This window comes from Oncorhynchus clarkii, chromosome 16 (assembly GCF_045791955.1).
Source record: "Oncorhynchus clarkii lewisi isolate Uvic-CL-2024 chromosome 16, UVic_Ocla_1.0, whole genome shotgun sequence".
NCBI lineage: Eukaryota > Metazoa > Chordata > Actinopteri > Salmoniformes > Salmonidae > Oncorhynchus > Oncorhynchus clarkii.
The window spans coordinates 36,187,233-36,211,935 of NC_092162.1; the positions used below are offsets into that span (position 1 = coordinate 36,187,233).

Consider the following 24,703-nt stretch of genomic DNA (forward strand, 5'->3'; position numbering starts at 1 on the left):
TTCTTACTAACCTAAGAATTCAAAGATTTTTATATTAGAATCAACTTCCTCATCTTTGTAAGTTTAAATTTAAAAAAAATTATAGATCAGCTTTAATATTGCGGCTTCATCAATATAATAGTCTGCATCATCCCAACTCCCCATATATTTTGTGTGTGTGTATGTATATAAACGTCCCTTTTTCAGGACCCTGTCTTTCAAAGATAACTCGTAAAAATCCAAATAACTTCACAGATCTTCATTGTAAAGGGTTTAAACACTGTTTCCCATGCTTGAACCATAAACAATTACTGAACTGGCATCTGTGGAACGGTCGTTAAGACACTAACAGCTTACAGACAGTAGGCAATTGAGGTCACAGTTATGAAAACTTAGGACACTAAAGAGGCCTTTCTACTGACTCTGAACAACACCAAAAGAAAGATGCCCAGGGTCCCTGCTCATCTGCATGAACGTGCCTTAGGCATGCTGCAAGGAGGCATGAGGACTGCCGACGTGGCCAGGGCAATAAATTGCAATGTCCGTACTGTGAGACGCTTAAGACTGTGCTACAGGGAGACGGGACGGACAGCTGATCGTCCTCGCAGTGGCAGACCACGTGTAACAACAGCACAGGATCGGTACATCCGAACATCACACCTGCGGGACAGGTACAGGATGGCAACAACTGCCTGAGTTACACCAGGAACGCACAATCCCTCCATCAGTGCTCAGACTGTCCGCAATAGGCTGAGAGAGGCTGGACTGAGGGCTTGTAGGCCTGTTGTAAGGCAGGTCCTCACCAGACATCACTGGCAACAACGTCGCCTATGGGCACAAACCCACTGTCGCTGGACCAGACAGGGCTGGCAAAAAGTGCTCTTCAATGACGAGTTGCGGTTTTGTCTCACCAGGTGTGATGGTTGGATTCGCGTTTATCGTCGAAGGAATGAGTGTTACACCGATGCCTATACTCTAGAGCAAGATCGATTTGGATGTGGAGGGTCCGTCATGGTCTAGGGCGGTGTGTCACAGCATCATCAGACTGAGCTTGTTGTCATTGCAGGCAATCTCAACGCTGTGCATTAGAGGGAAGACATCCTCCTCCCTCATGTGGTACCCTTCCTGCAGGCTCATCCTGATATGACCCTCCAGCATGGCAATGCCACCAGCCATACTGTTTGTTCTGTGCGTGATTTCCTGCAAGACAGGAATGTCTGTGTTCTGCCATGGCCAGCGACGAGCCCAGATCTCAATCCCATTGAGCACGTCTGGGACCTGTTGGATCAGAGGGTGAGGGCTAGGGCCATTCCCCCCAGAAATGTCCGGGAACTTGCAGGTGCCTTGGTGGAAGAGTGGGGTAACATTTCACAGCAAGAACTGGCAAATCTGGTGTAGTCCATGAGGAGGAGATGCACTACAGTACTTACAGTACTTAATATTGACTAGTTTTGATTTTTGTTCAGTCTGTGGAACGGTTTATGTTCGGTTTATGTCTCAGTTGTTGAATCTTACGTTCATACAAATATTTACACGTTAAGTTTGCTGAAAATAAGCGCAGCTGACAGTGAGAGGACATTTCTTTTTTTGCTCAGTGTGTGTGTGTGTGTGTGTGTGTCTGTATACTACTGTTCAAAAGTTTGGGGTCACTTAGAAATGTCCCTGTTTTTGAAAGAAAAGCAAATGTTTTGTCCATTTTTAAAATAACATCAAATTTATCAGAAATACAGTGTTAGACATTGTTAATATTGTAAATGACTATTGTAGCTGGAAACGGCTGATTTAAAAACTTTTTTTAAATGGAATATCTACATAGGTCTACAGAGGCCCATTATCAGCAACCATAACTCATGTGTTCCAATGGCATGTTGTGTTAGCTAATCCAAGTTTATCATTTTAAAAGGCTAATTGATCATTAGAAAACATTTTTGCAATTTATGTTAGCACAGCTGAAAACTTGTTCTGATTAAAGAAGCAATAAAACTGTCCTTCTTTAGACTAGTTGAGTATCTGGAGCATCAGCATATGTGGGTTCGATTGCAGGCCCAAAATGTCCAGAAACAAAAACCTTTCTTCTGAAACGCGTCAGTATATTCTTGTTCTGAGAAATTAAGGCTATTCCGTGTGAGAAATCGCCAAGAAACTGAAGATCTCGTACTTCTCCCTTCACAGAACCAGTGCGAACTGGCTCTCACCAGAATAGAAAGAGGAGTGGGAGGCCCTGGTGCACAACTGAGCAATTGAGCTATTGTTTGTATTGTTTGTGACTTGCATTAAGTGGGTCAATGACGCTCCCTTATATTCCTTCTTTCCCTTTTTTGCAGCATAACTCTACCACTGAATCCCGAGATCCCCAAAAGCTTTGCTGCTCTGCCAGAGTTTTACATTGAAGATGTGGCCGAGTTCCTGCTTTTTGTTGTGCAGTAAGTTGACAGATCAATGGTCATAATTATTACATAGTGCAGAGCCAGACAAAGAAAAAAACATTTCTTCAAACTTGGGTGTTAAATTTGTATTTTATTTTATGTCATAAAAACTGGGCTGCTATATCCTTAGTTTTGATTGGCTCCTAAAACAACTTCATTGGAGCTTTAGCCAATCCTGACCAACAGACTCTACAATGGGGACCACCAGAGTGGGATTGATCGTGTTAATTTACCCTGTTTTACCTGAAGCAAATGTTTCAGTTTATCTTTTATACATTTTATTGGAGTATTGTATAAATGGTAACTTCAAAGGGATGTGATATGAGTAGGGCCAGAAGGATTTCCTAACGATGTGACCCAACCAGAGAAACTCCTGGCCCTGACATGCAGCAGACATTATCTTTCCTTGTATTACTACATGCATGAGGGGGACCCTCTTCCTCCCTGGACAGTCTTCTCTGTTTGACTTTTTCTCAGTCTCCCCTCATTTCCTCGCATCCTCTCTACACCTTCTCAAACCGCATTGGAGGATCAAGTTCAATGGTCCCTCCCCCCAGACCTTCTCCTCCAGTGCGTTATGAGGAGGTGGTGAGCAGAGAGGAAGCAAGAAATCAAGGAAAGATGAATTACATACATTTTAATTAACACCCCTCCCAAATTGCTGGTTACACAATATGAATTAACAAGGGTATATCTGCAGAACACTTTTAAATAAGAGGGTGTTTGAATGGGGGTCATATAAAAATTACCTTTTAAAAAAGGTAAAATAATGCATCTTCTGAGAAATGGATTTTGACTGAAAGTCAGCATCCATTTTCGATGCCCTGCCAGGTATTCCCCTCAGGTCCTGTATGAGCCCTGCGTCCAGAACATTGTCACCTTCCTGGTGGTGTTCATCTGCAGTCAGAACTACATCCGGAACCCCTACCTGATCGCCAAGCTGGTGGAGGTTCTGTTTGTCACCAACCCAGCTGTGCAGCCGCGCACCCAGCGCTTCTCTGAGATGATGGAGAACCACCAACTGTCCGTCAAACATTTGGTCCCAGCCCTCATGAAGTTCTACACTGGTGAGACCACTTGGTGCGGGGGGATTCAGTTTTGCGCTACATCCACTGTAGTTGGTTCCATCAACTACAGCGGATGTGTAGTACGGCTTGACTCGACTCAGTTGTCTGAAAATGTTAAGTGGACTGATTCTCACAGGCAACTGACTGAGTGACTCCTCCCTCCCACAGACGTGGAGCACACCGGTGCCACCAGCGAGTTCTATGACAAGTTCACCATCCGCTACCACATCAGCACCATCTTCAAGAGCCTCTGGCAGAACATGGGCCACCATGGCACTTTCCTGGAAGAGTTCAAGTAAGTGGGCTAAAATCAAAGCTTAGTATTTATCCCATGACAATTACTTTTATGGTGACGGCCTGGTCTAAATAGGTGTCCGGTCATGGTTGTATGCTGCGTGTAAAATGTACTCGGAAGTGAATTTTCTGTGTGGCTTCCACAGGCCTCCCAGTCAATCAATACATCTGTTTGTTCCCCTGTAGCTCCGGGAAACAGTTTGTGCGTTACATCAACATGCTGATCAACGACACCACCTTCCTGCTGGACGAGAGCCTGGAGTCCCTGAAGCGCATCCATGAGGTCCAGGAGGAGATGAAGAACAAGGAGCAGTGGGATCAGCTTCCCAGGGTCAGTACGGAATTTCTGGGGAAAAAACAAATAGGTTGTGAAGTGCTTATAAATGTGTTACGAAGCTCATTTCTAGTGCCTTAAGACTGAAACACTGAGTGTTCCTCCATTTCTCCCTCAGGAGCAGCAGCAGAGCCGCCAGTCCCAGCTGACCCAGGATGAGCGGGTGTCACGCTCCTACCTGGCCCTGGCTACAGAGACGGTCGACATGTTCCACATCCTCACCAAGCAGGTCCAGAAGCCCTTCCTCCGGCCCGTGAGTACCACTCTGACCAGGAAAAATGCACATTTGAATCACCCCATTTACTAATGTTGTTTTTGACAAAGATTAAAATGACTTTTACTGGCTGTCAACACAGCCACATACAGCCGCCGACAACAACAATAGAGCATTGAGAAGAAAAAACGATGTGCTGGTCTACTCGAATGGATGAAACATTAAGGCCTCTTTGAAAAGGGTATCCTGTGACTGGTGGGGAAACCAAGGGGATGATGGCCACCACTTAGTAAATGGAAAATGTAGAAAAATGTATTATGTGGTTTACTTTTCACTATCAAGGCACTCTTGAAGAAAACGCAGGGAATAACTTCTTGATTTAAAAAGTGTTTATTGTCGGGCCTCCCGGGTGGCGCAGTGGTCTAAGGTGCTGCATCGCTTTGCTACCAGACACTCTGGGTTCGAGCCCAGGCTCTATCGCAGCCGGCTGCGACCGGGAGGTCCATGGGGCGACGCACAATTGGCCTAGCGTCGTCCGGGTTAGGGAGGGTTTGGCCGGTAGGCATATCCTTGTCTCATCGCGCACCAGCGACTCTTGTGGCTGGCCGGGCACAGTGCACACTGACCAGGTCGCTAGGTGTACGGTGTTTCCTCTGACACATTGGTGCGGCTGGCTTCCGGGTTGGATGCGCGCTGTGTTAAAAAGCAGTGCGGCTTGGTTGGATTGTGTTTCGGAGGACTGTGGCTCTCGACCTTCGTCTCTCCCGAGCCCGTATGGGAGTTGTAGCGATAAGACAAGACAGTAACTACTAATAATTGGACACCACGAAATTGGGGAGAAAAAGGGGGTACATATATTTTTTTAAATAAAGTGTTTATTAACACCGCATTACGGTAGAAATATAAATAACCTGAAAAACAAACGCTGTTTCGGCCTGGTATGTCCGTTTTCTTCAAGAGTGCCATGATGGGAAAGTAAGGCCCAACATTCATTTGTCTACATTTTTTGTTTACTAAGTGGTCGCAATCATCCCCTTTTAGCTTTTCTTACGAGAATAGAATAGAATAGAATAGAACATATATTTTTTAGCTGACCCAGGATGTGCAGCAGCACAAAATACAGTTAGCCAAATACACCTTGGCCAAATAAATTTAAATTCAGTTTTTACCAATTCCTGACATTTAATTCTAGTAAAAATTCCCTGTCTTAGGTCAGTTAGGATCACAACTTTATTTTTAGAAATTGAAATGTCAGAATAATAGTAGAGAATGATTTAATGATGGCTTTGTGATGGCCACTCCAATACCTTGACTTGGTTGTCCTTAAGCCATTTTGCCACAACTTTGGAAGTATGCTTGGGGCCATTGCTTCAATATATCCACATAATTTTCCTTTCCTCATGATGACATCTATTTTGTGAAGTGCACCAGACCCTCCTGCAGCAAGGCACCCCCACGGTTGGGATGGTGTTCTTCGGCTTGCAAGCCTCCCCCTTTTTCCTCCAAACATAACGATGGTCATTATAGCCAAACAGTTCTATTTTCGTTTCATCAGACCAGAGGACATTTCTCCAAAAAATACCATCTTTGTCCCCATGAGCAGTTGCAAACCGTAGTCTGGCTTTTTTTATGGTCGTTTTGGAGCAGTGGCTCAGCTATTGCTGAGCGGCCTTTCAGGTTTTGTCGATATAGGACTCGTTTTTACTGTGGATATAGATACTTTTGTACCTGTTTCCTCCAGCATCTTCACAAGGTCCTTTGCTGTTGTTCTGAGATTGATTTGCACTTTTCTCACCAAAGTACGTTCATCTACAGTGGGGCAAAAAAGTATTTAGTCAGCCACCAATTGTGCAAGTTCTCCCACTTAAAAAAAGATGAGGCCTGTAATTTTCATCATAGGTACACTTCAACTATGACAGACAAAATTAGAAAAAAAATCCAGAAAATCACATTGTAGGATTTTTAATGAATTTATTTGCAAATTATGGTGGAAAATAAGTATTTGGTCACCTACAAACAAGCAAGATTTCTGGCTCTCACAGACCTGTAACTTCTTCTTTAAGAGGCTCCTCTGTCCTCCACTCGTTACCTGTATTAATGGCACCTGTTTGAACTTGTTATCAGTATAAAAGACACCTGTCCACAACCTCAAACAGTCACACTCCAAACTCCACTATGGCCAAGACCAAAGAGCTGTCAAAGGACACCAGAAACAAAATTGTAGACCTGCACCAGGTTGGGAAGACTGATTCTGCAATAGGTAAGCAGCTTGGTTTGAAGAAATCAACTGTGGGAGCAATTATTAGGAAATGAAAGACATACAAGACCACTGAGAATCTTCCTTGATCTGGGGCTCCACGCAAGATCTCACCCCGTGGGGTCAAAATGATCACAACGGTGAGCAAAAATCCCAGAACCACACGGGGGGACCTAGTGAATGACCTGCAGAGAGCTGGGACCAAAGTAACAAAGCCTACCATCAGTAACACACTACGCCGCCAGGGACTCCAATCCTGCAGTGCCAGACGTGTCCCCCTGCTTAAGCCGTCTGAAGTTTGCTAGAGAGCATTTGGATGATCCAGAAGAAGGTTGGGAGAATGTCAGATGAAACCAAAATATAACTTTTTGGTAAAAACTCAACTCGTCGTGTTTGAAGGACAAAGAATGCTGAGTTGCATCCAAAGAACACCATACCTACTGTGAAACATGGGGGTGGAAACATCATGCTTTGGGGCTTTATCTGCAAAGGGACCAGGACGACTGATCCGTGTAAAGGAAAGAATGAATGGGGCCATGTATTGTGAGATTTTGAGTGAAAACCTCCTTCCATCAGCAAGGGCATTGAAGACGAAACGTGGCTGGGTCTTTCAGCATGACAATGATCCCGGGCAACGAAGGAGTGGCTTCGTAAGAAGCATTTCAAGGTCCTGGAGTGGCCTAGCCAGTCTCCAGATCTCAACCCCATAGAAAATCTTTGGAGGGAGTTGAAAGTCCATGTTGCCCAGCAGCAGCCCCAAAACATCACTGCTCTAGAGGAGATCTGCATGGAGGAATGTGCCAAAATACCAGCAACAGTGTGTGAAAACCTTGTGAAGACTTACAGAAAACATTTGACCTCTGTCATTGCCAACAAAGGGTATATAACAAAGTATTGAGAAACTTTTGTTATTGACCAAATACTTATTTTCCACCATCATTTGCAAATACATTCATTAAAAATCCTACAATGTGATTTTCTGGATTTTTTTTTCTAATTTTGTCTGTCATAGTTAAAGTGTACCTATGATGAAAATTACAGGCCTCTCTCATATTTTTAAGTGGGAGAACTTGCACAATTGGTTGCTGACTAAATACTTTTTTGCCCCACTGTATAGGAGACAGAACGCGTCTCCTTCCTGAGCGGTATGACGGCTGTGTGGTCCCATGGTGTTTCTACTTGCGTACTATTGTTTGTGCAGATGAACGTGGTACCTTCAGGCGTTTGGAAATTGCTCCCAAGGATGAACCAGACTTGTGGAGGTCAACCATTTATTTTTCTGGAAATGTGATACAGTGAATTATAAGTGAAATAATCTGTCTGTAAACAATTGTTGGAAAATATTATTGTGTCATGCACAAAGTAGATGTCCTCACCGACTTGCCAAAACTATAGTTTGTTAACAAGACATTTGTGGAATGGTTGAAACACTGAGGTTGGAGTCATTAAAACTACTTTATTTGATCTTCCGTGATGAGCGTTTGGAGTGATACTGGCTGCTCTATCCAGGGCTCAGCCTATCGTTCACACAACAGAATGTAGCACAGCACCCGACTGAAGGAAGAGACAACCTAGTTAGCCAGGATTTTTCACTTGGTACTGGCCCGGTGTGCCACTTGCAAATTTACCTTAATGTCAAGCCCTGTACGATGTGAAGCCTACTTCAATAGTAACCTTAAACCATTCCTATTCATCGACGTAGATACACAAATATTTTTCCTGGTGACTGAACTTCCTCCTCTGTGCGTTCCAGGAGTTGGGGCCTCGTCTGGCGGCCATGCTGAACTTTAACCTCCAGCAGCTATGCGGGCCCAAGTGCCGGGACCTGAAGGTGGAGAACCCAGAGAAGTACGGTTTTGAGCCCAAGAAGCTCCTAGACCAGCTTACTGATATTTACCTGCAACTTGACTGTGCCCGCTTTGCCAAGGCCATCGCCGACGACCAGGTAAACAGTAGTAGTCGCATACCTGGGTTTTCAAATAGAAAAGTCCCGAAACTGCAAACCCCACCCATCTGGAAAACATTCAAAGTATTTGAACCCATGTCTGAGTAGAAGTCCCAATACATTTTTGTATGGATGCTCTGCTGTATTTTATATACTGTGAAACTTCATGTATATATGTATGACCAGAAAGATTTAACATTTATGACGAATACATTAATTTCATCTAAACTAAACTAAGCCTTGCTAAATAAAGAGCTTTATACATTAAAATAACTGCAGGAAAGACCTTACTGCAACCTGACTGTGTATATTGAGTGTACCGATAGCAATGAATCAGGAAGTAAAAACAGTTCTGATTCAAATGTCTATGGTTACACACCTACACTCCCCTCCCACAGTAAAGTATATCTTTTTTTATTTGGCTCTATACTACAGCCACTCTCCCATAAAGCCCAGATTTGTGAAGGACTGTACTCCTTCTGGCAGGGTCTCCTATCTCAGCCACTCTAATTCTGTCAGAGTGGTCATTGAGTTCTTTGTCACCTTCCTGACCAAGGTCCTTCATGCCTGGTTGCTCAGTTTGGTCGGATGGCTAGCTCTAGGCAGAGTCTGAGTAGTTCCAATGATGGAGACCACTGTGCTCTTGGAAACTTCCAACACTCTAGAAATTGTTTTAGACCCTTCCCCAGATACAGTACAGTGTCTAAGGAAACTATTCAGACCCCTTCACTTTTTCCACATTTTGTTACGTTACAGCCTTATTCTAAAATGGATTAAATACATAAAAACTCCTCAGTAATCTACACACAATACCCCATAATGACAGAGTGAAAACAGGTTTTTAGAAGTTTTTGCAAATTTATAAAAATATAAATAAAAAAATTGTAGTGTCATAGCAAAGGGGTGTGAATACTTATGTAAATAAGATTTAATTTAGGTGTATGGTGTGTAAAACATTTAGAATTCAGGATGTAACACATAATGTGGTGTATGCATAAGGCACTGCATCTCAGTGCTAGAGGCATCACTACAGACCCTGGTTCGATCCCGTGCTGTATCACAACCGGACATTATCGGGAGTCACAATTGGCTCAGCGTCGTCCGGGTTAGGGGAGGGTTTGGCTGGGGTAGGCCATCATTGTAAATAAGAATTTGTTCTTAACTGACTTGCCTAGTTATATAAAGGTTTGATTCAATAAAAACTAGAAATGAAAGCACTTCATCTTAGTGCCTTCAGAAAGTATTCGTACCCCTTTGACTTATTCCACATTATTTTGTGTTTAGTCTGAATTTAAAATAGATAAAATTGAGATGTTTTGTCACTGGCCTAAACACAATACCCCATTATGCCTAAGTGGAATTGTGTTTTTAGAAATGTTTACAAATTAATTAAAAATGAAAAGTTTGTCTTGAGCTAATATGTATGTTGTTCAAACCCTTTTATGGGTAGCACTAATAAGTTCAAGAGTAAAAATGTGCTTAACAAGTCACATAATACGTTGCATGGCCTCACTCGGTGTGCGATAATAGTGTTTAACAACATTTTTGATTGACAACCTCATCTCTGTATCCTACACACACAATTATCTGTAAGGACCCTCAATCGAGCAGAGAATTTCAAACACAGATTCATCCACAAAGACCAGGGAGGTTTTCCAATGCCTCGTAAATAAGAGCACCTATTGGTAGATGGGTAAAATAATAAACTGATATTGAATATCCTTTTGAGCATAGTGAAGTTATTAATTGCACTTTGGATGGTGTATCCATACACCCACTCACTACAAAGATGCAATTTACTTTTTGTCCTGAATACAAATTGTATGTTTGGGGTAATACAACACGTTACTGAGTACCACTCTCCATATTTTCAAGCGTAGTGGTGGCTGCATCATGTTATGGGTTTGCTTGTAATCGTTAAGGACTGGGAAGTTTTTCAGGATAAACAATCAACTTAATGGAGCTAAGCACAAGCAAAATCCTAGAGAAAAACCTGGTTCAGTCTGCTTTCCACAAGGCACTGGAAGGACAATAGCCTAAACAAAAGGCCAAATCTACACTGGAGTTGCTTACCAAGAAGACAGTGAATGGTCCTGAGTGTCTGAGTTATAGTTTTGATCTACTTAAAAATCTATGTCAAGACCTGAACATGGTTGTCTAGCAATGATCAACAACCAATTTTGAAAAAGCTTGAATAATTTATTAAAGAATTATGGTCAAATATTGCACAATCCAGGTGTGGAAAGCTCTTCGACTTACCTAGAAAGACTCCGCTGTTCTCGCTGCCAGGGTGCTTTTACAAAGTATTGACTCAGGAGTGTGAATACGTATGTAAATTAGATATTTGTGTATTTCATTTTCGCTATATTTGCTAAAATGTCTGAACATGTTTTCACTTTCATTAGGGTGTTATTGTGTGTAGATGGGTGAGAATATATTTAATACATTTAGAGTTTGGGCAGTAACACAACAAAATGTGGAATAAGTCAAGGGTTTTGAATACTTTCTGAAGGCACTGTATATTGTCACGGGTCGTTGCACCTCAAAAAACACGATTTCAACACCCACCATCTCAGATTTTTCTGAAATAGTTTCTGTAGTTAGAAACATAAGATTAACATTCATGAAACATTGTTTTGTTTAAATTGAATTTGATCTTTGATTAAGCTAATTGATTGTACCCAAATGTGACTTTTTTAATTTATAGGTTTCATAATATAATTATAGTACCTAACATCCGATTTGGACCATAATTCTTCCTAACAATGAGTAAGATATGAGGAATCCAGGAAAATGATCAAAGATCTCCCACAGATACCCCAACAAACAGTTTACAGTAACAGTTCTGTCTGACACGTAGTATTGCTTCTTCATCCTATGTAATGTATTCCCTCTGCATCTGGTGATGTTTTTTTCCCCCCCTGTTCAGAGAAATTTGCCATTTAACTTGCTTGCATTATTTACCATAAACGAATGTTAAGTATCAGGTTTTGCCTACTAAATGCCTCTGTTCCTGCTACTGCCACACCCTTTTATCCATTTTGCTGGTCTCTTGTGTTTAAAATGGATCACAACATTTTCTTTTAAACTTTTGATAGAAAACCAATTGCTTTTGTGTTCGTGATGAAAATGCATTGTGTGGTCATCCTCAGTTGTTTGTATTTATTATGGATCCCCATTAACTGCTTCCAAGGCAGCAGCTATACTTCCCAGGGTCCAGCAATACTAATGCAGTTTATACAATTTTTAAAACATTACAATACATTCACAACACATTACGTGTGTGCCCTCAGGCCCCTACTCTACTACCACATATCTACAACACAAAATCCATGTGTAAGTGTGTGTGTGTGTGTGTGAATGCGTGTGTCTGCGCTTTTGTTTGTGTTGCTTCACAGTCCCCGCTGTTCCATAAGGTGTATTTTTATCTGTTTTTTAAATCAAATTTTACTGCTGCATCAGTTACCTGATGTGGAATAGAGTTCCATGTAGTCATGGCTCTGTAGTACTGTGCCCTTCCCGTAGTCTGTTCTGGACAGTTCAAGCCATTCCTCCATGAAGGCAATTCAGTTTGTCCTTCTCTTAAGCTTAATCTGTCTCCAGGAAACGGCCCATCCGTGTGTGGTTTAAAGCAAACCATTAGGTCACAGCAGTTCTGAGGCTTCCAATATTATGGTATTGAATAATGGTAAAAGTCCCAAACACCCACAGTATAGTCTTTGGTAATGTTGGGTTTAATGGGGGAATGTCACTAATCACACTACATATCACTATGTTTTAGAATAGTTTTATTGATAAAAATGACTGCCATGCAATGGTTTATAATTAGGGATGAAAATGTCGGTCAATTTGCTGCCGACTAACCAACCCTCATTAACTGGTCAACAAAATTTCAAACAGTAAAATGATGTGACCAACAGAAAATGGCCTACTATCCATCCATACAAGGAACTAACATTTTTAATGAAGAGCTTAATGGAAACATGCAACAATAGCAAGCCTGTCATCTTAGTCAAATGGCTATAGCCTATTGTTGAACATGCAACTCCTGTAATGAAGCAGCTAATAAAACAGGTTTCACATTTGCCAAAAGGAAATTAGTGGGAAAACGCAGTTCCAAACAGCGCACAGCATATGGTTCCTTATAGCTTAAGAAACGGGCAAACTGAATCGCTTTCATTGAGGACTGGCTTTACTTGTGAAGATGACCACACAATGTATTTTCATCACGAGCTAAAGCCATTGGTTTTCGACCCGAAGTTGCAAAGAAAATGTTGTAATCCATTTAATAAACACTAGACCAGCTAAATTGATAAAAGGGTATGGCAGTAGCAGGAACATTGGCATCTAGTTAGTGGGCAAAACCTGGTACTTTAACACTAATTCATGGTAAATAATGCAATTATCTTCAACGGCTATTTTCTCTGAACAGGCAGAAAGAAACATCATCAGATTTACAAGGCAGTACATCACATAGGATAAAGAAGCAATACTCAAAGCCGCAGCTCCATACTACTTGTCAGACATAGAGAACTGATACTGAATACCGGTTGTTGGGGTGGGGTTCCTTGGGTGGCTTTTCACAATTTGATTCTATTCCACGTCTTGCTTAATGGTAGGATGTTGGGTACAACAGTACCAGTGAAAAGTTTGACACACCTACTCATTTAGGGTTTTTATTTGTACTGTTTTCAAAATTGTAGAATAATAGAGAGAACATCAAAACTATGAAATTACATATGGAATCATGTAGTAACCAAAAATATGTTTTATATTTGAGTTTCTTCAAAGTAGCCACCCTTTGCCTTGAAGACAGCTTTGCACCCTCTTGGCATTCTCTCAACCAGCTTCACCTGAAATGCTTTTCCAACAGTCTTGAAGGAGTTCCCAAATATGCTGAGCACTTGTTGGAAGCCATGCTGGTTAAGTGTGCCTTGAATTCTAAATAAATCAGTGTCACCAGCAAAGGACCCTGACACCATAACACCTCCTCCTCATGCTTCTTTGCAATATCTCTACCTGTACATGACCATCTGATAATTTATCACTCCAGTGTTAATCTGCAAAATTGTAATTATACGCCTACCTCCTCATGCCTTTTGCACACAATGTATATAGACTCTCTTTTTTTTCTACTGTGTTATTGACTTGTTAATTGTTTACTCCATGTGTAACTCTGTGTTGTCTGTTCACACTGCTATGCTTTATCTTGGCCAGGTCGCAGTTGCAAATGAGAACTTGTTCTCAACTAGCCTACCTGGTTAAATAAAGGTGAAATAAAATAAAAAATAAAATAAAACTGTTGACGTTGAGACTGGTGTTTTGCGGTACTATTAATGAATCTGCCAGCTAAGGACTTGGGAGGCGTTTGTTTCTCAAACTAGACACTAATGTACTTGTCCTCTTGCTCAGTTGTGCACCGGGGCCTCCCACACCTCTTTCTATTCTGGTTAGAGCCAGTTTGCACTGTTGTGTGAAGGGAGTAGTACAGAGTTGTACGAGATCTTCAATTTCTTGACAATTTCTCACATGGAATAGCCTTAATTTCTCAGATCAAGAATAGACTTTCTTTCAACAACAAGGACATTTTTAAGTGACCCCAAACTTTTGAACGGTAGTGTATTTCTGAACACATGGATAATGATGAGTGAGAAAGTTAGAGGCACAAACATCATACCCCCCAAAAAATGCTAACCTCTCCCCTGTTATTGGTAATGGTGAGAGTTCAGCATATTTTGTTGTAGCCTCTGAACGGCATCTTATCTACTCACTTACAGTGGGGCAAAAAAGTATTTAGTCAGCCACCAATTGTGCAAGTTCTCCCACTTAAAAAGATGAAAGAGGCCTGTATTTTTCATCATAGGTACACTTCAACTATGACAGACAAAATGAGGAGAGAAAATCCAGAAAATCACATTGTATGATTTTTAATGAATTTATTTGCAAGTTATGGTGGAAAATAAGTATTTGGTCAACTACAAACAAGCAAGATTTCTGGCTCTCACAGACCTGTAACTTCTTCTTTAAGAGGCTCCTCTGTCCTCCACTCGTTACCTGTATTAATGGCACCTGTTTGAACTTGTTATCAGTATAAAATACATCTGTCCACAACCTCAAATAGTCACACCCCAAACTCCACTATGGCCAAGACCAAAGAGCTGTCAAAGGACACCAGAAACAAAATTGTAGACCTGCACCAGGCTGGGAAGACTGAATCTGCAATAGGTAAGCAGCCTGGTTTGAAGAAATCAACTGTGGGAGCAAAGACCACTGATAATCTCCCTCAATCTGGGGCTCCACGCAAGATCCCGTGGGGTCAAAATGATCACAAGAACGGTGAGCAAAAATCCCAGAACCACACGGGGGACCTAGTGAATGACCTGCAGAGAGCTGGGACCAAAGCCTACCATCAGTAACACACTACGCCGCCAGGGACTCAAATCCTGCAGTGCCAGACGTGTCCCACTGCTTAAGCCAGTACATGTCCAGGCCCATCTGAAGTTTGCTAGAGAGCATTTGGATGAAGAAGATTGGGAGAATGTCATATGGTCAGATGAAACCAAAATATAACGTTTTGGTAAAAACTCAACTCGTCGTGTTTGGAGGACAAAGAATGCTGAGTTGCAGCCAAAGAACACCATACCTACTGTGAAGCTTGTAGAATGAATGGGGCCATGTATAATGAGATTTTGAGTGAAAACCTCCTTCCATCAGCAAGGGCATTGAAGATGAAACGTGGCTGGGTCTTTCAGCATGACAATGATCCCAAACACACCGCCCGGGCAACGAAGGCTTCGAAGTGGCTTCGTAAGAAGCATTTAAAGGTCCTGGAGTGGCCTAGCCAGTCTCCAGATCTCAACCCCATAGAAAATCTTTGGAGAGAGTTGAAGATCTGTGTTGCCCAGCAACAGCCCCAAAACATCACTGCTCTAGAGGAGATCTGCATGGAGGAATGGGCCAAAATACCAGCAACAGTGTGTGAAAACCTTGTGAAGACTTACAGAAAACGTTTGACCTCTATCATTGCCAACAAAGGGTATATAACAAAGTATTGAGATTAACTTTTGTTATTGACCAAATACTTATTTTCCACCATAATTTGCAAATAAATTTATAAAAAATCCTACAATGTGATTTTCTGGATTTTTTTTCTAATTTTGTCCGTCATAGTTGAAGTGTATCTATGATGAAAATTACAGGCCTCTCTCATCTTTTTAAGTGGGAGAACTTGCACAATTGGTGGCTGACTAAATACTTTTTTTGCCCCACTGTATAAAGAAAATGACTCCATTCACCATTGTTACTAGGGCAATACATAAGCCAAAACAAACCGCAAATGCATCCGAGTTTGTAGTCACAAGCAAGGAGTATGGGACCAAATACTAAGCTTTTGACTAATACAGTAAGTGAATTTGTCCAAATACATCTTCATCTGGGGAAGAACTGGATACATAAAGTGCTTTAATTTCTAAACATTTAAATGGATATGTATGAAAATACCCTGAAATTAAAGGTGACATTCTGTATGGTTGCCTCGAATGAAACAATTGATCTCAAATCCAAAATGCTAGAGTATAGAGGCGAGAGGCGGGATCTACTGTTGCAGAATGTTTTGCTATGGTGTGTAGTAATAAATACTCCACAGGCTTACATGGTGTTCTTTCTCTTCCCTTTCCAGCGGTCATACAGCCGAGAGCTCTTTGAGGAAGTGATTTCCAAGATGAAGAAAGCCGGCATCAAGTCCACCATCACCATTGAAAAATTCAAGCTGCTATCGGAGAAGGTGGAGGAGATAGTCGCCAGGAACTCGCAGTCCGAAATGGACTACAGTGACGCACCTGACGAGTTTAAAGGCAAGTGTTCAACTTTTCCAGTGTTCAAACTCGCACGTTTTTAAATTCACTTTCTAGTGTTCAAACTGGCAAGTTTTGGAACAAAACATATATATTTTATTTATTGTGTTAGTAATTGTCCCTGACCGCAGCGGCATGTTCATTTGGCTGCAACGTCGCAGTAAGACTTAAATTACTAAAACTGGTCACAGTCCTCTATTCCACATTAGGCCTGCTACAGCATGTCCGTATGATTTTTTTTTTCATGAGTCCAGGACTTCGGTCAAATGAGCTGACTTCAAGTCAGTTTGATTGGGACATACAAGTAAAAGGAAGACCCTCTATCTTGGCAAAACTCAGGACATTTTGTGAGTAATGAGGGTCAGTCACACAGACAGCTTAGACTGGGCTATCCTATAACTACTGACTTAATATACTCTGGGAGGGGAATGCAGGCCTCATACTCACTTTGATTTCCAGATATGGGCTCCTGAGTGGCGCAGCGGTCTAAAGCACTGCAGCTCAGTGCAAGAGGTGTCACAGTCCCTGGTTCGTTTTCAGGCCTTATCACACCCGGCAGTGATTGGGAGTCCCATAGGGCGGCGCACAATTAGCCCAGCGTGGTCTGTGTTTGGCCGGGGGAGGCCACCATTGTACATTTTTAAAAATGTTCTTAACTGACTTGCCTAGTTAAATAAATAAAAATATGCCTCACTATCCGTAGTGCTCGAATGGAGTGTGCCGTTGTAATACAGTGAAAATCCACTCCGACTGAGGATATCCTGAAATTAGTATAAGAGTAATACGACCATAATATAATATTCAATCTGACTCCATTATCATATGAATGCTATAGGCCCATAAGCTTATTCGATGGGTCTAGCCAAGGTAGCGAGCCTTGCATCACTCGGAATACTATAAATTACAGAGCATTCGAAAAGTTTTTTTTCCACATTTTGTTACATTACAGCCTTATTCTAAAAATGGATTTAATTGGTTTTTTCCCCCTCATCAATCTACACACAAAACTGATTTAATGACAAAGCAAAAACAGATTTTTAGACATTATTGCAAATGTATATTAAAAATGAAAGATATACATTTACATATGTATTCAGAGCCTTTACTCAGTACTTTGTTGAAGCACCTCTGGCAGCGATTTACAGGCTGGTTGAGGTTGAGTCTTCTTGGGTATGATTCTACAAGCTTGGCGTACCTGTATTTGGGGAATTTCTCCCATTCTTCTCTGCAGAGCCTCTGTTAGGTTGGATGGGGAGTGTTGCTGTACAGCTATTTTCAGTTCTCTCCAGAGAGGCTCTATCGGGTTCAAGTCCGGGCTCTGGCTGGCCCACTCAAGGACATTCAGAGACTTGTCCAGAAGCCCCTCCTGCGTTCTTTTGGCTCTGTGCTTAGGGTCGTTGTCTTGAAAACCTGCTCCAGAGCGCTCAGGACTTCATCAAGGAACTCTCTGTACTTTGCTCCATTCATCTTTCCCTCAATCCTGACTAGTTTCATCAGACTGGAGAATCTTGTTTCTCATGGTCTGAAAGTCCTTTAGGTGCCTTTCGGATAAACACCAAGCGGGCTGAGGAGTGGATTCTGCATGGCCACTCTACCATAAAGGTCTAATTGGTAGAGTGATGCAGAGATGGTTGTCTTTCTGGAAGGTTCTCCCATCTCAACAGAGGAACTCTGGAGCTCTGTCAGAGTGACCATCGGGTTCTTGGTCACCTCCCTGACCGAATCATCAAATTTTATTTGTCACGTGCTGAATACAACAGGTGTAGAGCTTACAGTGAAATGCTTGCTTACAAGTCCTTAACCAACCATGCTTTAAGAAGTAAGATTTTTTTGTTAAGTGTTATGTAAAAAAACTGAAAATAGAAAATAAAAGTAACAAATAATTAAACAGCAGCAGTTAAATTGCGAGGCTATATTGTGACGGCCTGAATTATTCTGAACCGTCTCAGTGCTTCTCCTTCAAATAGGGTGCTTTCCCTTTAATTCCCAATTAAATAGCCAGCATCAGCTGCGCAAAAGGGGGTTGTGATGGAGACGTGACTGAGGATGTGTTCCCGAAGCTTCTCTATTCCGGTTGTTTTGTTGCTGTTAAACGTGTGTTTTGTAGCCTGAGAGAGTTTACCCAGGATCGGATCCACTCTTTGCGTCTGTGGACTACACCTCTCCGTTCTTCGTGGCCTTTCTCCGCTGGAGATCTGTTGGCGGATTGGATTGTCTGACTGACCGACTGACTACCACCTTTTTTGTATACGGTATTTCATTTGTTTTGATATGATGTATACGGTGATGATTTATGTAGTTAGATGTAGTTGAGGAATTAGTAAGAGCTGATACGCTTTAAAGTTCTGTGGTAAAATTGTTATATTGATTGTATGATTTAATACTGGGTTTACGCTACACGGAATGAACGGACAAACATTGCGTGACAAAAGTCACTTGAGTTCACTGAACTCCTTTACCGGGCTGGACTCTTTTTAGGCCCGAGGTACAGGACATTTCTGGAGGAACCAGAACTCATTGTGTTATATTATTATGTGTGTGTAATCCATTGATGTTGCTAATACAACCCACGCAAAAGAATACAGTTGTTTTTGAAGTTCTTTTCAATGTTTTAAGGGTTTATGAAAAGTTGATTTCCCTTCTGACGTTTACATAAGTCCTTTGTATTGGTGTAGACTTGACGGACCAGATGGGACTCATTCCCTCCCAAACTAAAAGGAGAAACCAACCTACCTGGCACCCCTATAAATAATAACCTCAAGTCAAAACCGTTACAATATACAGGAGGTACCGGTACAGAGTCAATGTGCTGGGGCACCGGTTAGTCGAGGTAATTGAGGTAACATGTACATGTAGGTAGAGTTGTGAATATGCATAAATAATAAACAGAGTAGCAGTGTTACATTGCTGCTACTCTGTTTAAGGGTGGATGGAGTCTTTAAAAATGTTTAGGGCCTTCCTCTGACACCGCCTGATATAGAGGTCCTGGATGGCAGGAAGCATGGCCCCAGTGATGTACTGGGCCGTACCAAGGCCCTCCTCACTGATTGCTCAGTTTGGCTCGGCGGTCAGCTCTAGGAGGAGTCTTGGTGGTTCCAAACTTCCATTTAGGAATGATGGAGGCCACTGTGTTCTAGGGGACCGTCAGTGCTGCATAAATGTTTTGTTAGCCTTCCCCAGATCTGTACCACGACACAATCCTGTCTCGGAGCTCTACTTACACTTCCTTCCACCTCATGGCTTGGTTTTCGCTCTGACATGCACTGTCAACTGTGAGACCATATGTAGACAGGTGTCTTTCCAAATCATGTCCAATCAATTGTATTTACCACGGGTGGACTCCAAGTTGTAGAAACATGATCTACGGAAACCGAATGCACCTGAGCTCAATTCCGACTGTCATAGCACAGGGTCTGAATACCTATTTCTGTAAAAAAAAAAATATATGCATTTTCAGAAATGTCTAAAAACCTGTTTTTGCTTTGTCATTATGGGGTATGGTGTGTAGATTGATCCATTTTAAAATAAGGCTGTACAATAGGGGTGGCAGGGCAGCCTAGTGGTTAGAGCTAGTTAGACTAGTAACCGGAAGGTTGCAAGTTCAAACCCCCGAGCTGACATGGTACAAATCTGTCGTTCTGCCCCTGAACAGGCAGTCATTGTTCCTAGGCCGTCATTGAAAATAAGAATTTGTTCTTAACGGACTTGCCTAGTTAAATAAAGGTAAATAAAAAAATAACAGAATGTGGAAAAAGGCAAGGGGTCTGAATACTGTCAGAATGTGTGTAATGTGAATAACATTTACCATTAGATCATATGGAATATTACCCAGAAATATACGGTCCATTTCAAAGTACTCAGATGTATTACCGGTACGTGATAAGAATAATATTATCAAATGGTATGTAGATATCTCAAAGTATATCTCAAAGATATCTCAAAGTATAAAAAGTATAAAAGACAAAAAAAGTATAAAAGACACTATTGTGTAACGGAATGCTACACCAGGAGTTTGGTTTACAGGCTCCTTGAGCAAAGTTTCCACCCGTCTTTTATTCTTCCCAGAGTGCCAAATCTCCCATCGTCTAATATCATTTAGCCAAAACAATAAACAAAAGGGATAAAAACACACACGCATTCTTCAACCTCAATTATCGAAATTATATGACATAGGACAGCTGTGCCGCTCCCTCTTTGAACCGACCGCCGTCCAACGAACAGATTAAGACAGTAACGCTGTAAAAATACATTTAGGTTTTATTTTATTGTATAAATAAATATATATCAAAATGTGCAACTGGTCATGAACTCCTGAAACAATCCACACACAACAACACCACAATTTAATTCACACACATTAACATTAATTTAGTCAGTTCAGGTTTTCATATGTCTTCATACCCCCGACGGTGTCCTTGCTCCCAGGGTTCTATGGGAAAAAAGCCATGGATAAGGTGTTTGACTTTTGTGATTGCGAACATATGGTCAGCCATCCAGACAATGCCATAAATCGTGACTGAGTCCTATCATTAACGTTGGTCTCTTTAAAGTGACGACTGATGTTTATAACTACGTGATTAAACTAATCAGGTAATCATTAACTCAGTAACCTGGGGCACCATGGGAAACGTTTGTTTTACTGTGTTTCCGTTTCCCATATGAACTCAAAGAATATCAGAATATTGATTTTTACAGCAGTCGCTAATTAATTTCCTCTACAGTCTCGTCGCATAGTTTGTAAATCTGCAGAAACCCAGCTCTCACTCATTCCGTACCACACCAATTGAGTTGATTATTTATTTACTAACAAGCTAAATGATAATATAACATACACACACACACACACACACACAGTCTAGGTTATTGATTAGAACTTAGTACAATGAAACAGGTCCCTAGCGGGCCAACACAATATGACACGTGTTTCACAAAATGGGGATTTAAAAGAGAGAGCGGGACCGAGAGAAAAGCACACTTGGATACATTTGTAAACTTGGTTTAGCCCTAACACCTTGCCCCGAATTGCCAACTTACAGGTCAGAATATATTGATGTTGTTACTTGTCGAAGGTCTACGTTGGGTTATCTCTACATGGACCGAGTTCCGCCTTCTCCCTCTGATGGCGGAACCTCTTTTGTTAACGGGTCTCTGCTTGTCCACACAATGTCAGTGTCCTTTCTCCTAGTTGTCTGTTTCCTCGCCCTCGTTCTGTAAGAGGGGTTTTCTGAGGACGGTCAGCCATATAGGTGTAAGTCTCTGCTTGTCTACACAATGTCAGTGTCTTTCTCCTAGTTGTCTGTTTCCTCGCCCTCGTTCTGTAAGAGGGGTCTTCTGAGGATGGTCAGCCATATAGATGTTTCCAGCGTGGGAATGAAAGCAGTGTAGACGCACAATTCCTTGGAGAGACGAACTGGGTGGTCCTGCTTGAATTCACCTTAGATACAGCTACTCAACCGTAGAATTGATTAGGGTATTGATTAGGGATCCCAAACACACCGCCCGGGCAACGAAGGAGTGGCTTTGTAAGAAGCATTTCAAGGTCCTGGAGTGGCCTAGCCAGTCTCCATATCTCAACCCCATAGAAAATCTTTGGAGGGAGTTGAAAGTCTGTGTTGCCCAGCAACAGCCCCAAAACATCACTGCTCTAGAGATCTGCATGGAGGAATGGGCCAAAATACCAGCAACAGTGTGTGAAAACCTTGTGAAGACTTACAGAAAACGTTTGACCTCTGTCATTGCCAACAAAGGGTATATAACAAAGTATTGAGATAACAAAAGTTTATTGACCAAATACTTATTTTCCACCATAATTTGCAAATAAATTCATAAAAAAATCCTACAATGTGATTTTCTGGATTTTTTTTCTCATCTTGTCTGTCATAGTTGAAGTGTACCTATGATGAAAATTACAGGCCTCTCATCTTTTTAAGTGGGAGAACTTGCACAATTGGTGGCTGACTAAATACTTTTTTGCCCCACTGTATATGTTGATTTTATGAATTTAATTGAATTGTTTTTGTCTGTGTACGTGTGTGTCCACAGACCCTCTGATGGACACATTAATGACTGACCCTGTGATACTGCCCTCTGGGAACATCATGGACCGAGCCATCATCCTCCGCCACCTTCTCAACTCCCCCACTGACCCCTTTAACAGACAGCCTCTCAACGAAAGCATGCTGGAGTCACGTATGTACACACACACAGCATGGTCTTGCTGGAGTCACGTATGTACACACAGCATGGTCTTCCTGGAGTCACGTATGTACACACACAGCATGGTCATGCTGGAGTCACGTATGTTCACACACAGAATGGTCTTGCTGGAGTCACGCATGTACACACACACAGCATGGTTATGCTGGAGTCACGTATGTTCACACGCAGCATGGTCATGCTGGAGTCACGTATGTTCACACACAGCATGGTCTTGCTGGAGTCACGTATGTACACACACACAGCATGGTCATGCTGGAGTCATGTATGTTCACACACAGCATGGTCATGCTGGAGTCACATATGTTCACACACAGCATGGTCATGCTGGAGTCACGTATGTTCACACACAGCATGGTCTTGCTGGAGTCACGTATGTTCACACACAGCATGGTCTTGCTGGAGTCACGTATGTACACACACACAGCATGGTCATGCTGGAGTCACGTATGTTCACACACAGCATGGTCATGCTGGAGTCACGTATGTACACACACAGCATGGTCATGCTGGAGTCACGTATGTTCACACACAGCATGGTCATGCTGGAGTCACCTATGTTCACACACAGCATGGTCTTGCTGGAGTCATGTAAGTACACACACACAGCATGGTCTTCCTGGAGTCACGTATGTTCACACACAGCATGGTCATGCTGGAGTCACGTATGTTCACACACAGCATGGTCTTGCTGGAGTCACGTATGTACACACACAGCATGTTCATGCTGGAGTCACGTATGTTCACACACAGCATGGTCTTGCTGGAGTCACGTATGTTCACACAGCATGGTCTTGCTGGAGTCACGTATGTTCACACACAGCATGGTCTTGCTGGAGTCATGTATGTTGACACACAGCATGGTCTTGCTGGAGTCACGTATGTACACACACAGCATGGTCTTCCAGTCAAGAGTTGGTCACATAAGAATGAAAGAAGAGGACCAGCTCTCTAACTGCAATTGAAGTCTGTTTATTTTCCATTTTCTTTTAGGCAACATGTCCTACTAGCACACCTTATTAACGGTTAAGGTCCTCAGGGGTTTGTGGTCACGTTTTGCTGTGTCATTGTCTTTATTCACAGTCCCTGAACTGAAGGAGAGGATCCAGGCATGGATGAGAGAGAAGCAAGGCCAGGGACGTTTCCTCTAGTGACACCCCCATCCACCAACTCCAGGGGTAAAGGATGTTATCACCACGACTGAATTCAATGCCATCAATGAAAAAATTGAAAAAAAGAAACCTGTGATTTTTCTCCCTTTGTCCTTATTTTCTCAGATCGTCATCTAAAGGCCATTGGCTCTAAAAATGAAACATAATAAAATTGACTTAAAAAAAAAATCTCATGACTTTGTGTGTGTATATATTTACATATGCATATATTTAAGAATGAATGCATATAACGCTGCAAGGATAAGCAGTTGTCACAGCCTACAGGTTTTAGCAGCAAAATGACATTGCCTTATTCATAATTTTTCCTGAGTTTTGTAAGCCTTTATGTGTACTTTGTTAGGGAGGGTGATACATTTAGGATATGGGAATGGAGATCCATTTTGGTTAAGTAGTAGAACTTTCACTGGACAAAAATATAAATGCAACAGTTCTGTTATGTTATTCTTCAATAACACAAACTCCAAAGCAAATCAGGGAGAGGAAAATGGGTTTATTCAGAGAGGACAAATCAAAATGTTATGCTGGGAGTCAGCTATTCAGTCTCCTCAGCTTTTCACTTAAGTGAAATAATCTGTCTGTAAACAATTATTGGAAGAATTGTAGGCGCTCTCATCTTGTAGGTACTCTCAGCTTGTAGGTACTCTCAGATTGTAGGTACTCTCAGATTGTAGGCACTCTCAGCTTGTAGGCACTCTCAGCTTGTAGGTACTCTCAGCTTGTAGGTACTCAGATTGTAGGTACTCTCAGATTGTAGGCACTCTCAGATTGTAGGCACTCTCAGCTTGTAGGTACTCTCAGCTTGTAGGTACTCTCAGCTTGTAGGCACTCCCAGTTTGTATGTACTCTCAGCTTGTAGGTACTCTCAGCTTGTAGGCACTCTCAGCTTGTAGGCACTCTCAGCTTGTAGGTACTCTCAGCTTGTAGGTACTCTCAGCTTGTAGGTACT

At 42.0% G+C, this 24,703-nt stretch overlaps 1 protein-coding gene across 3 annotated transcripts in view; it reads left to right on the plus strand.

Annotated features, from left to right (window-relative positions):
* LOC139368351 (ubiquitin conjugation factor E4 B-like) overlaps window positions 1–23,925 on the plus strand; it is a 96,603-nt gene extending 72,678 nt beyond the window's left edge. For all 3 annotated transcript variants that reach the window (XM_071107121.1, XM_071107120.1, XM_071107122.1), the window contains 9 exons: window positions 2,304–2,402; window positions 3,237–3,472; window positions 3,641–3,767; window positions 3,953–4,097; window positions 4,219–4,353; window positions 8,325–8,516; window positions 16,195–16,369; window positions 22,412–22,558; window positions 23,669–23,925. In XM_071107121.1, coding sequence (XP_070963222.1) covers window positions 2,304–2,402; window positions 3,237–3,472; window positions 3,641–3,767; window positions 3,953–4,097; window positions 4,219–4,353; window positions 8,325–8,516; window positions 16,195–16,369; window positions 22,412–22,558; window positions 23,669–23,736 — 1,324 coding nt within the window. In that variant the 3' untranslated portion in view covers window positions 23,737–23,925. The remainder of the gene's footprint in view (window positions 1–2,303; window positions 2,403–3,236; window positions 3,473–3,640; window positions 3,768–3,952; window positions 4,098–4,218; window positions 4,354–8,324; window positions 8,517–16,194; window positions 16,370–22,411; window positions 22,559–23,668) is intronic.
* The last annotated feature ends 778 nt before the right edge of the window (window positions 23,926–24,703 follow it).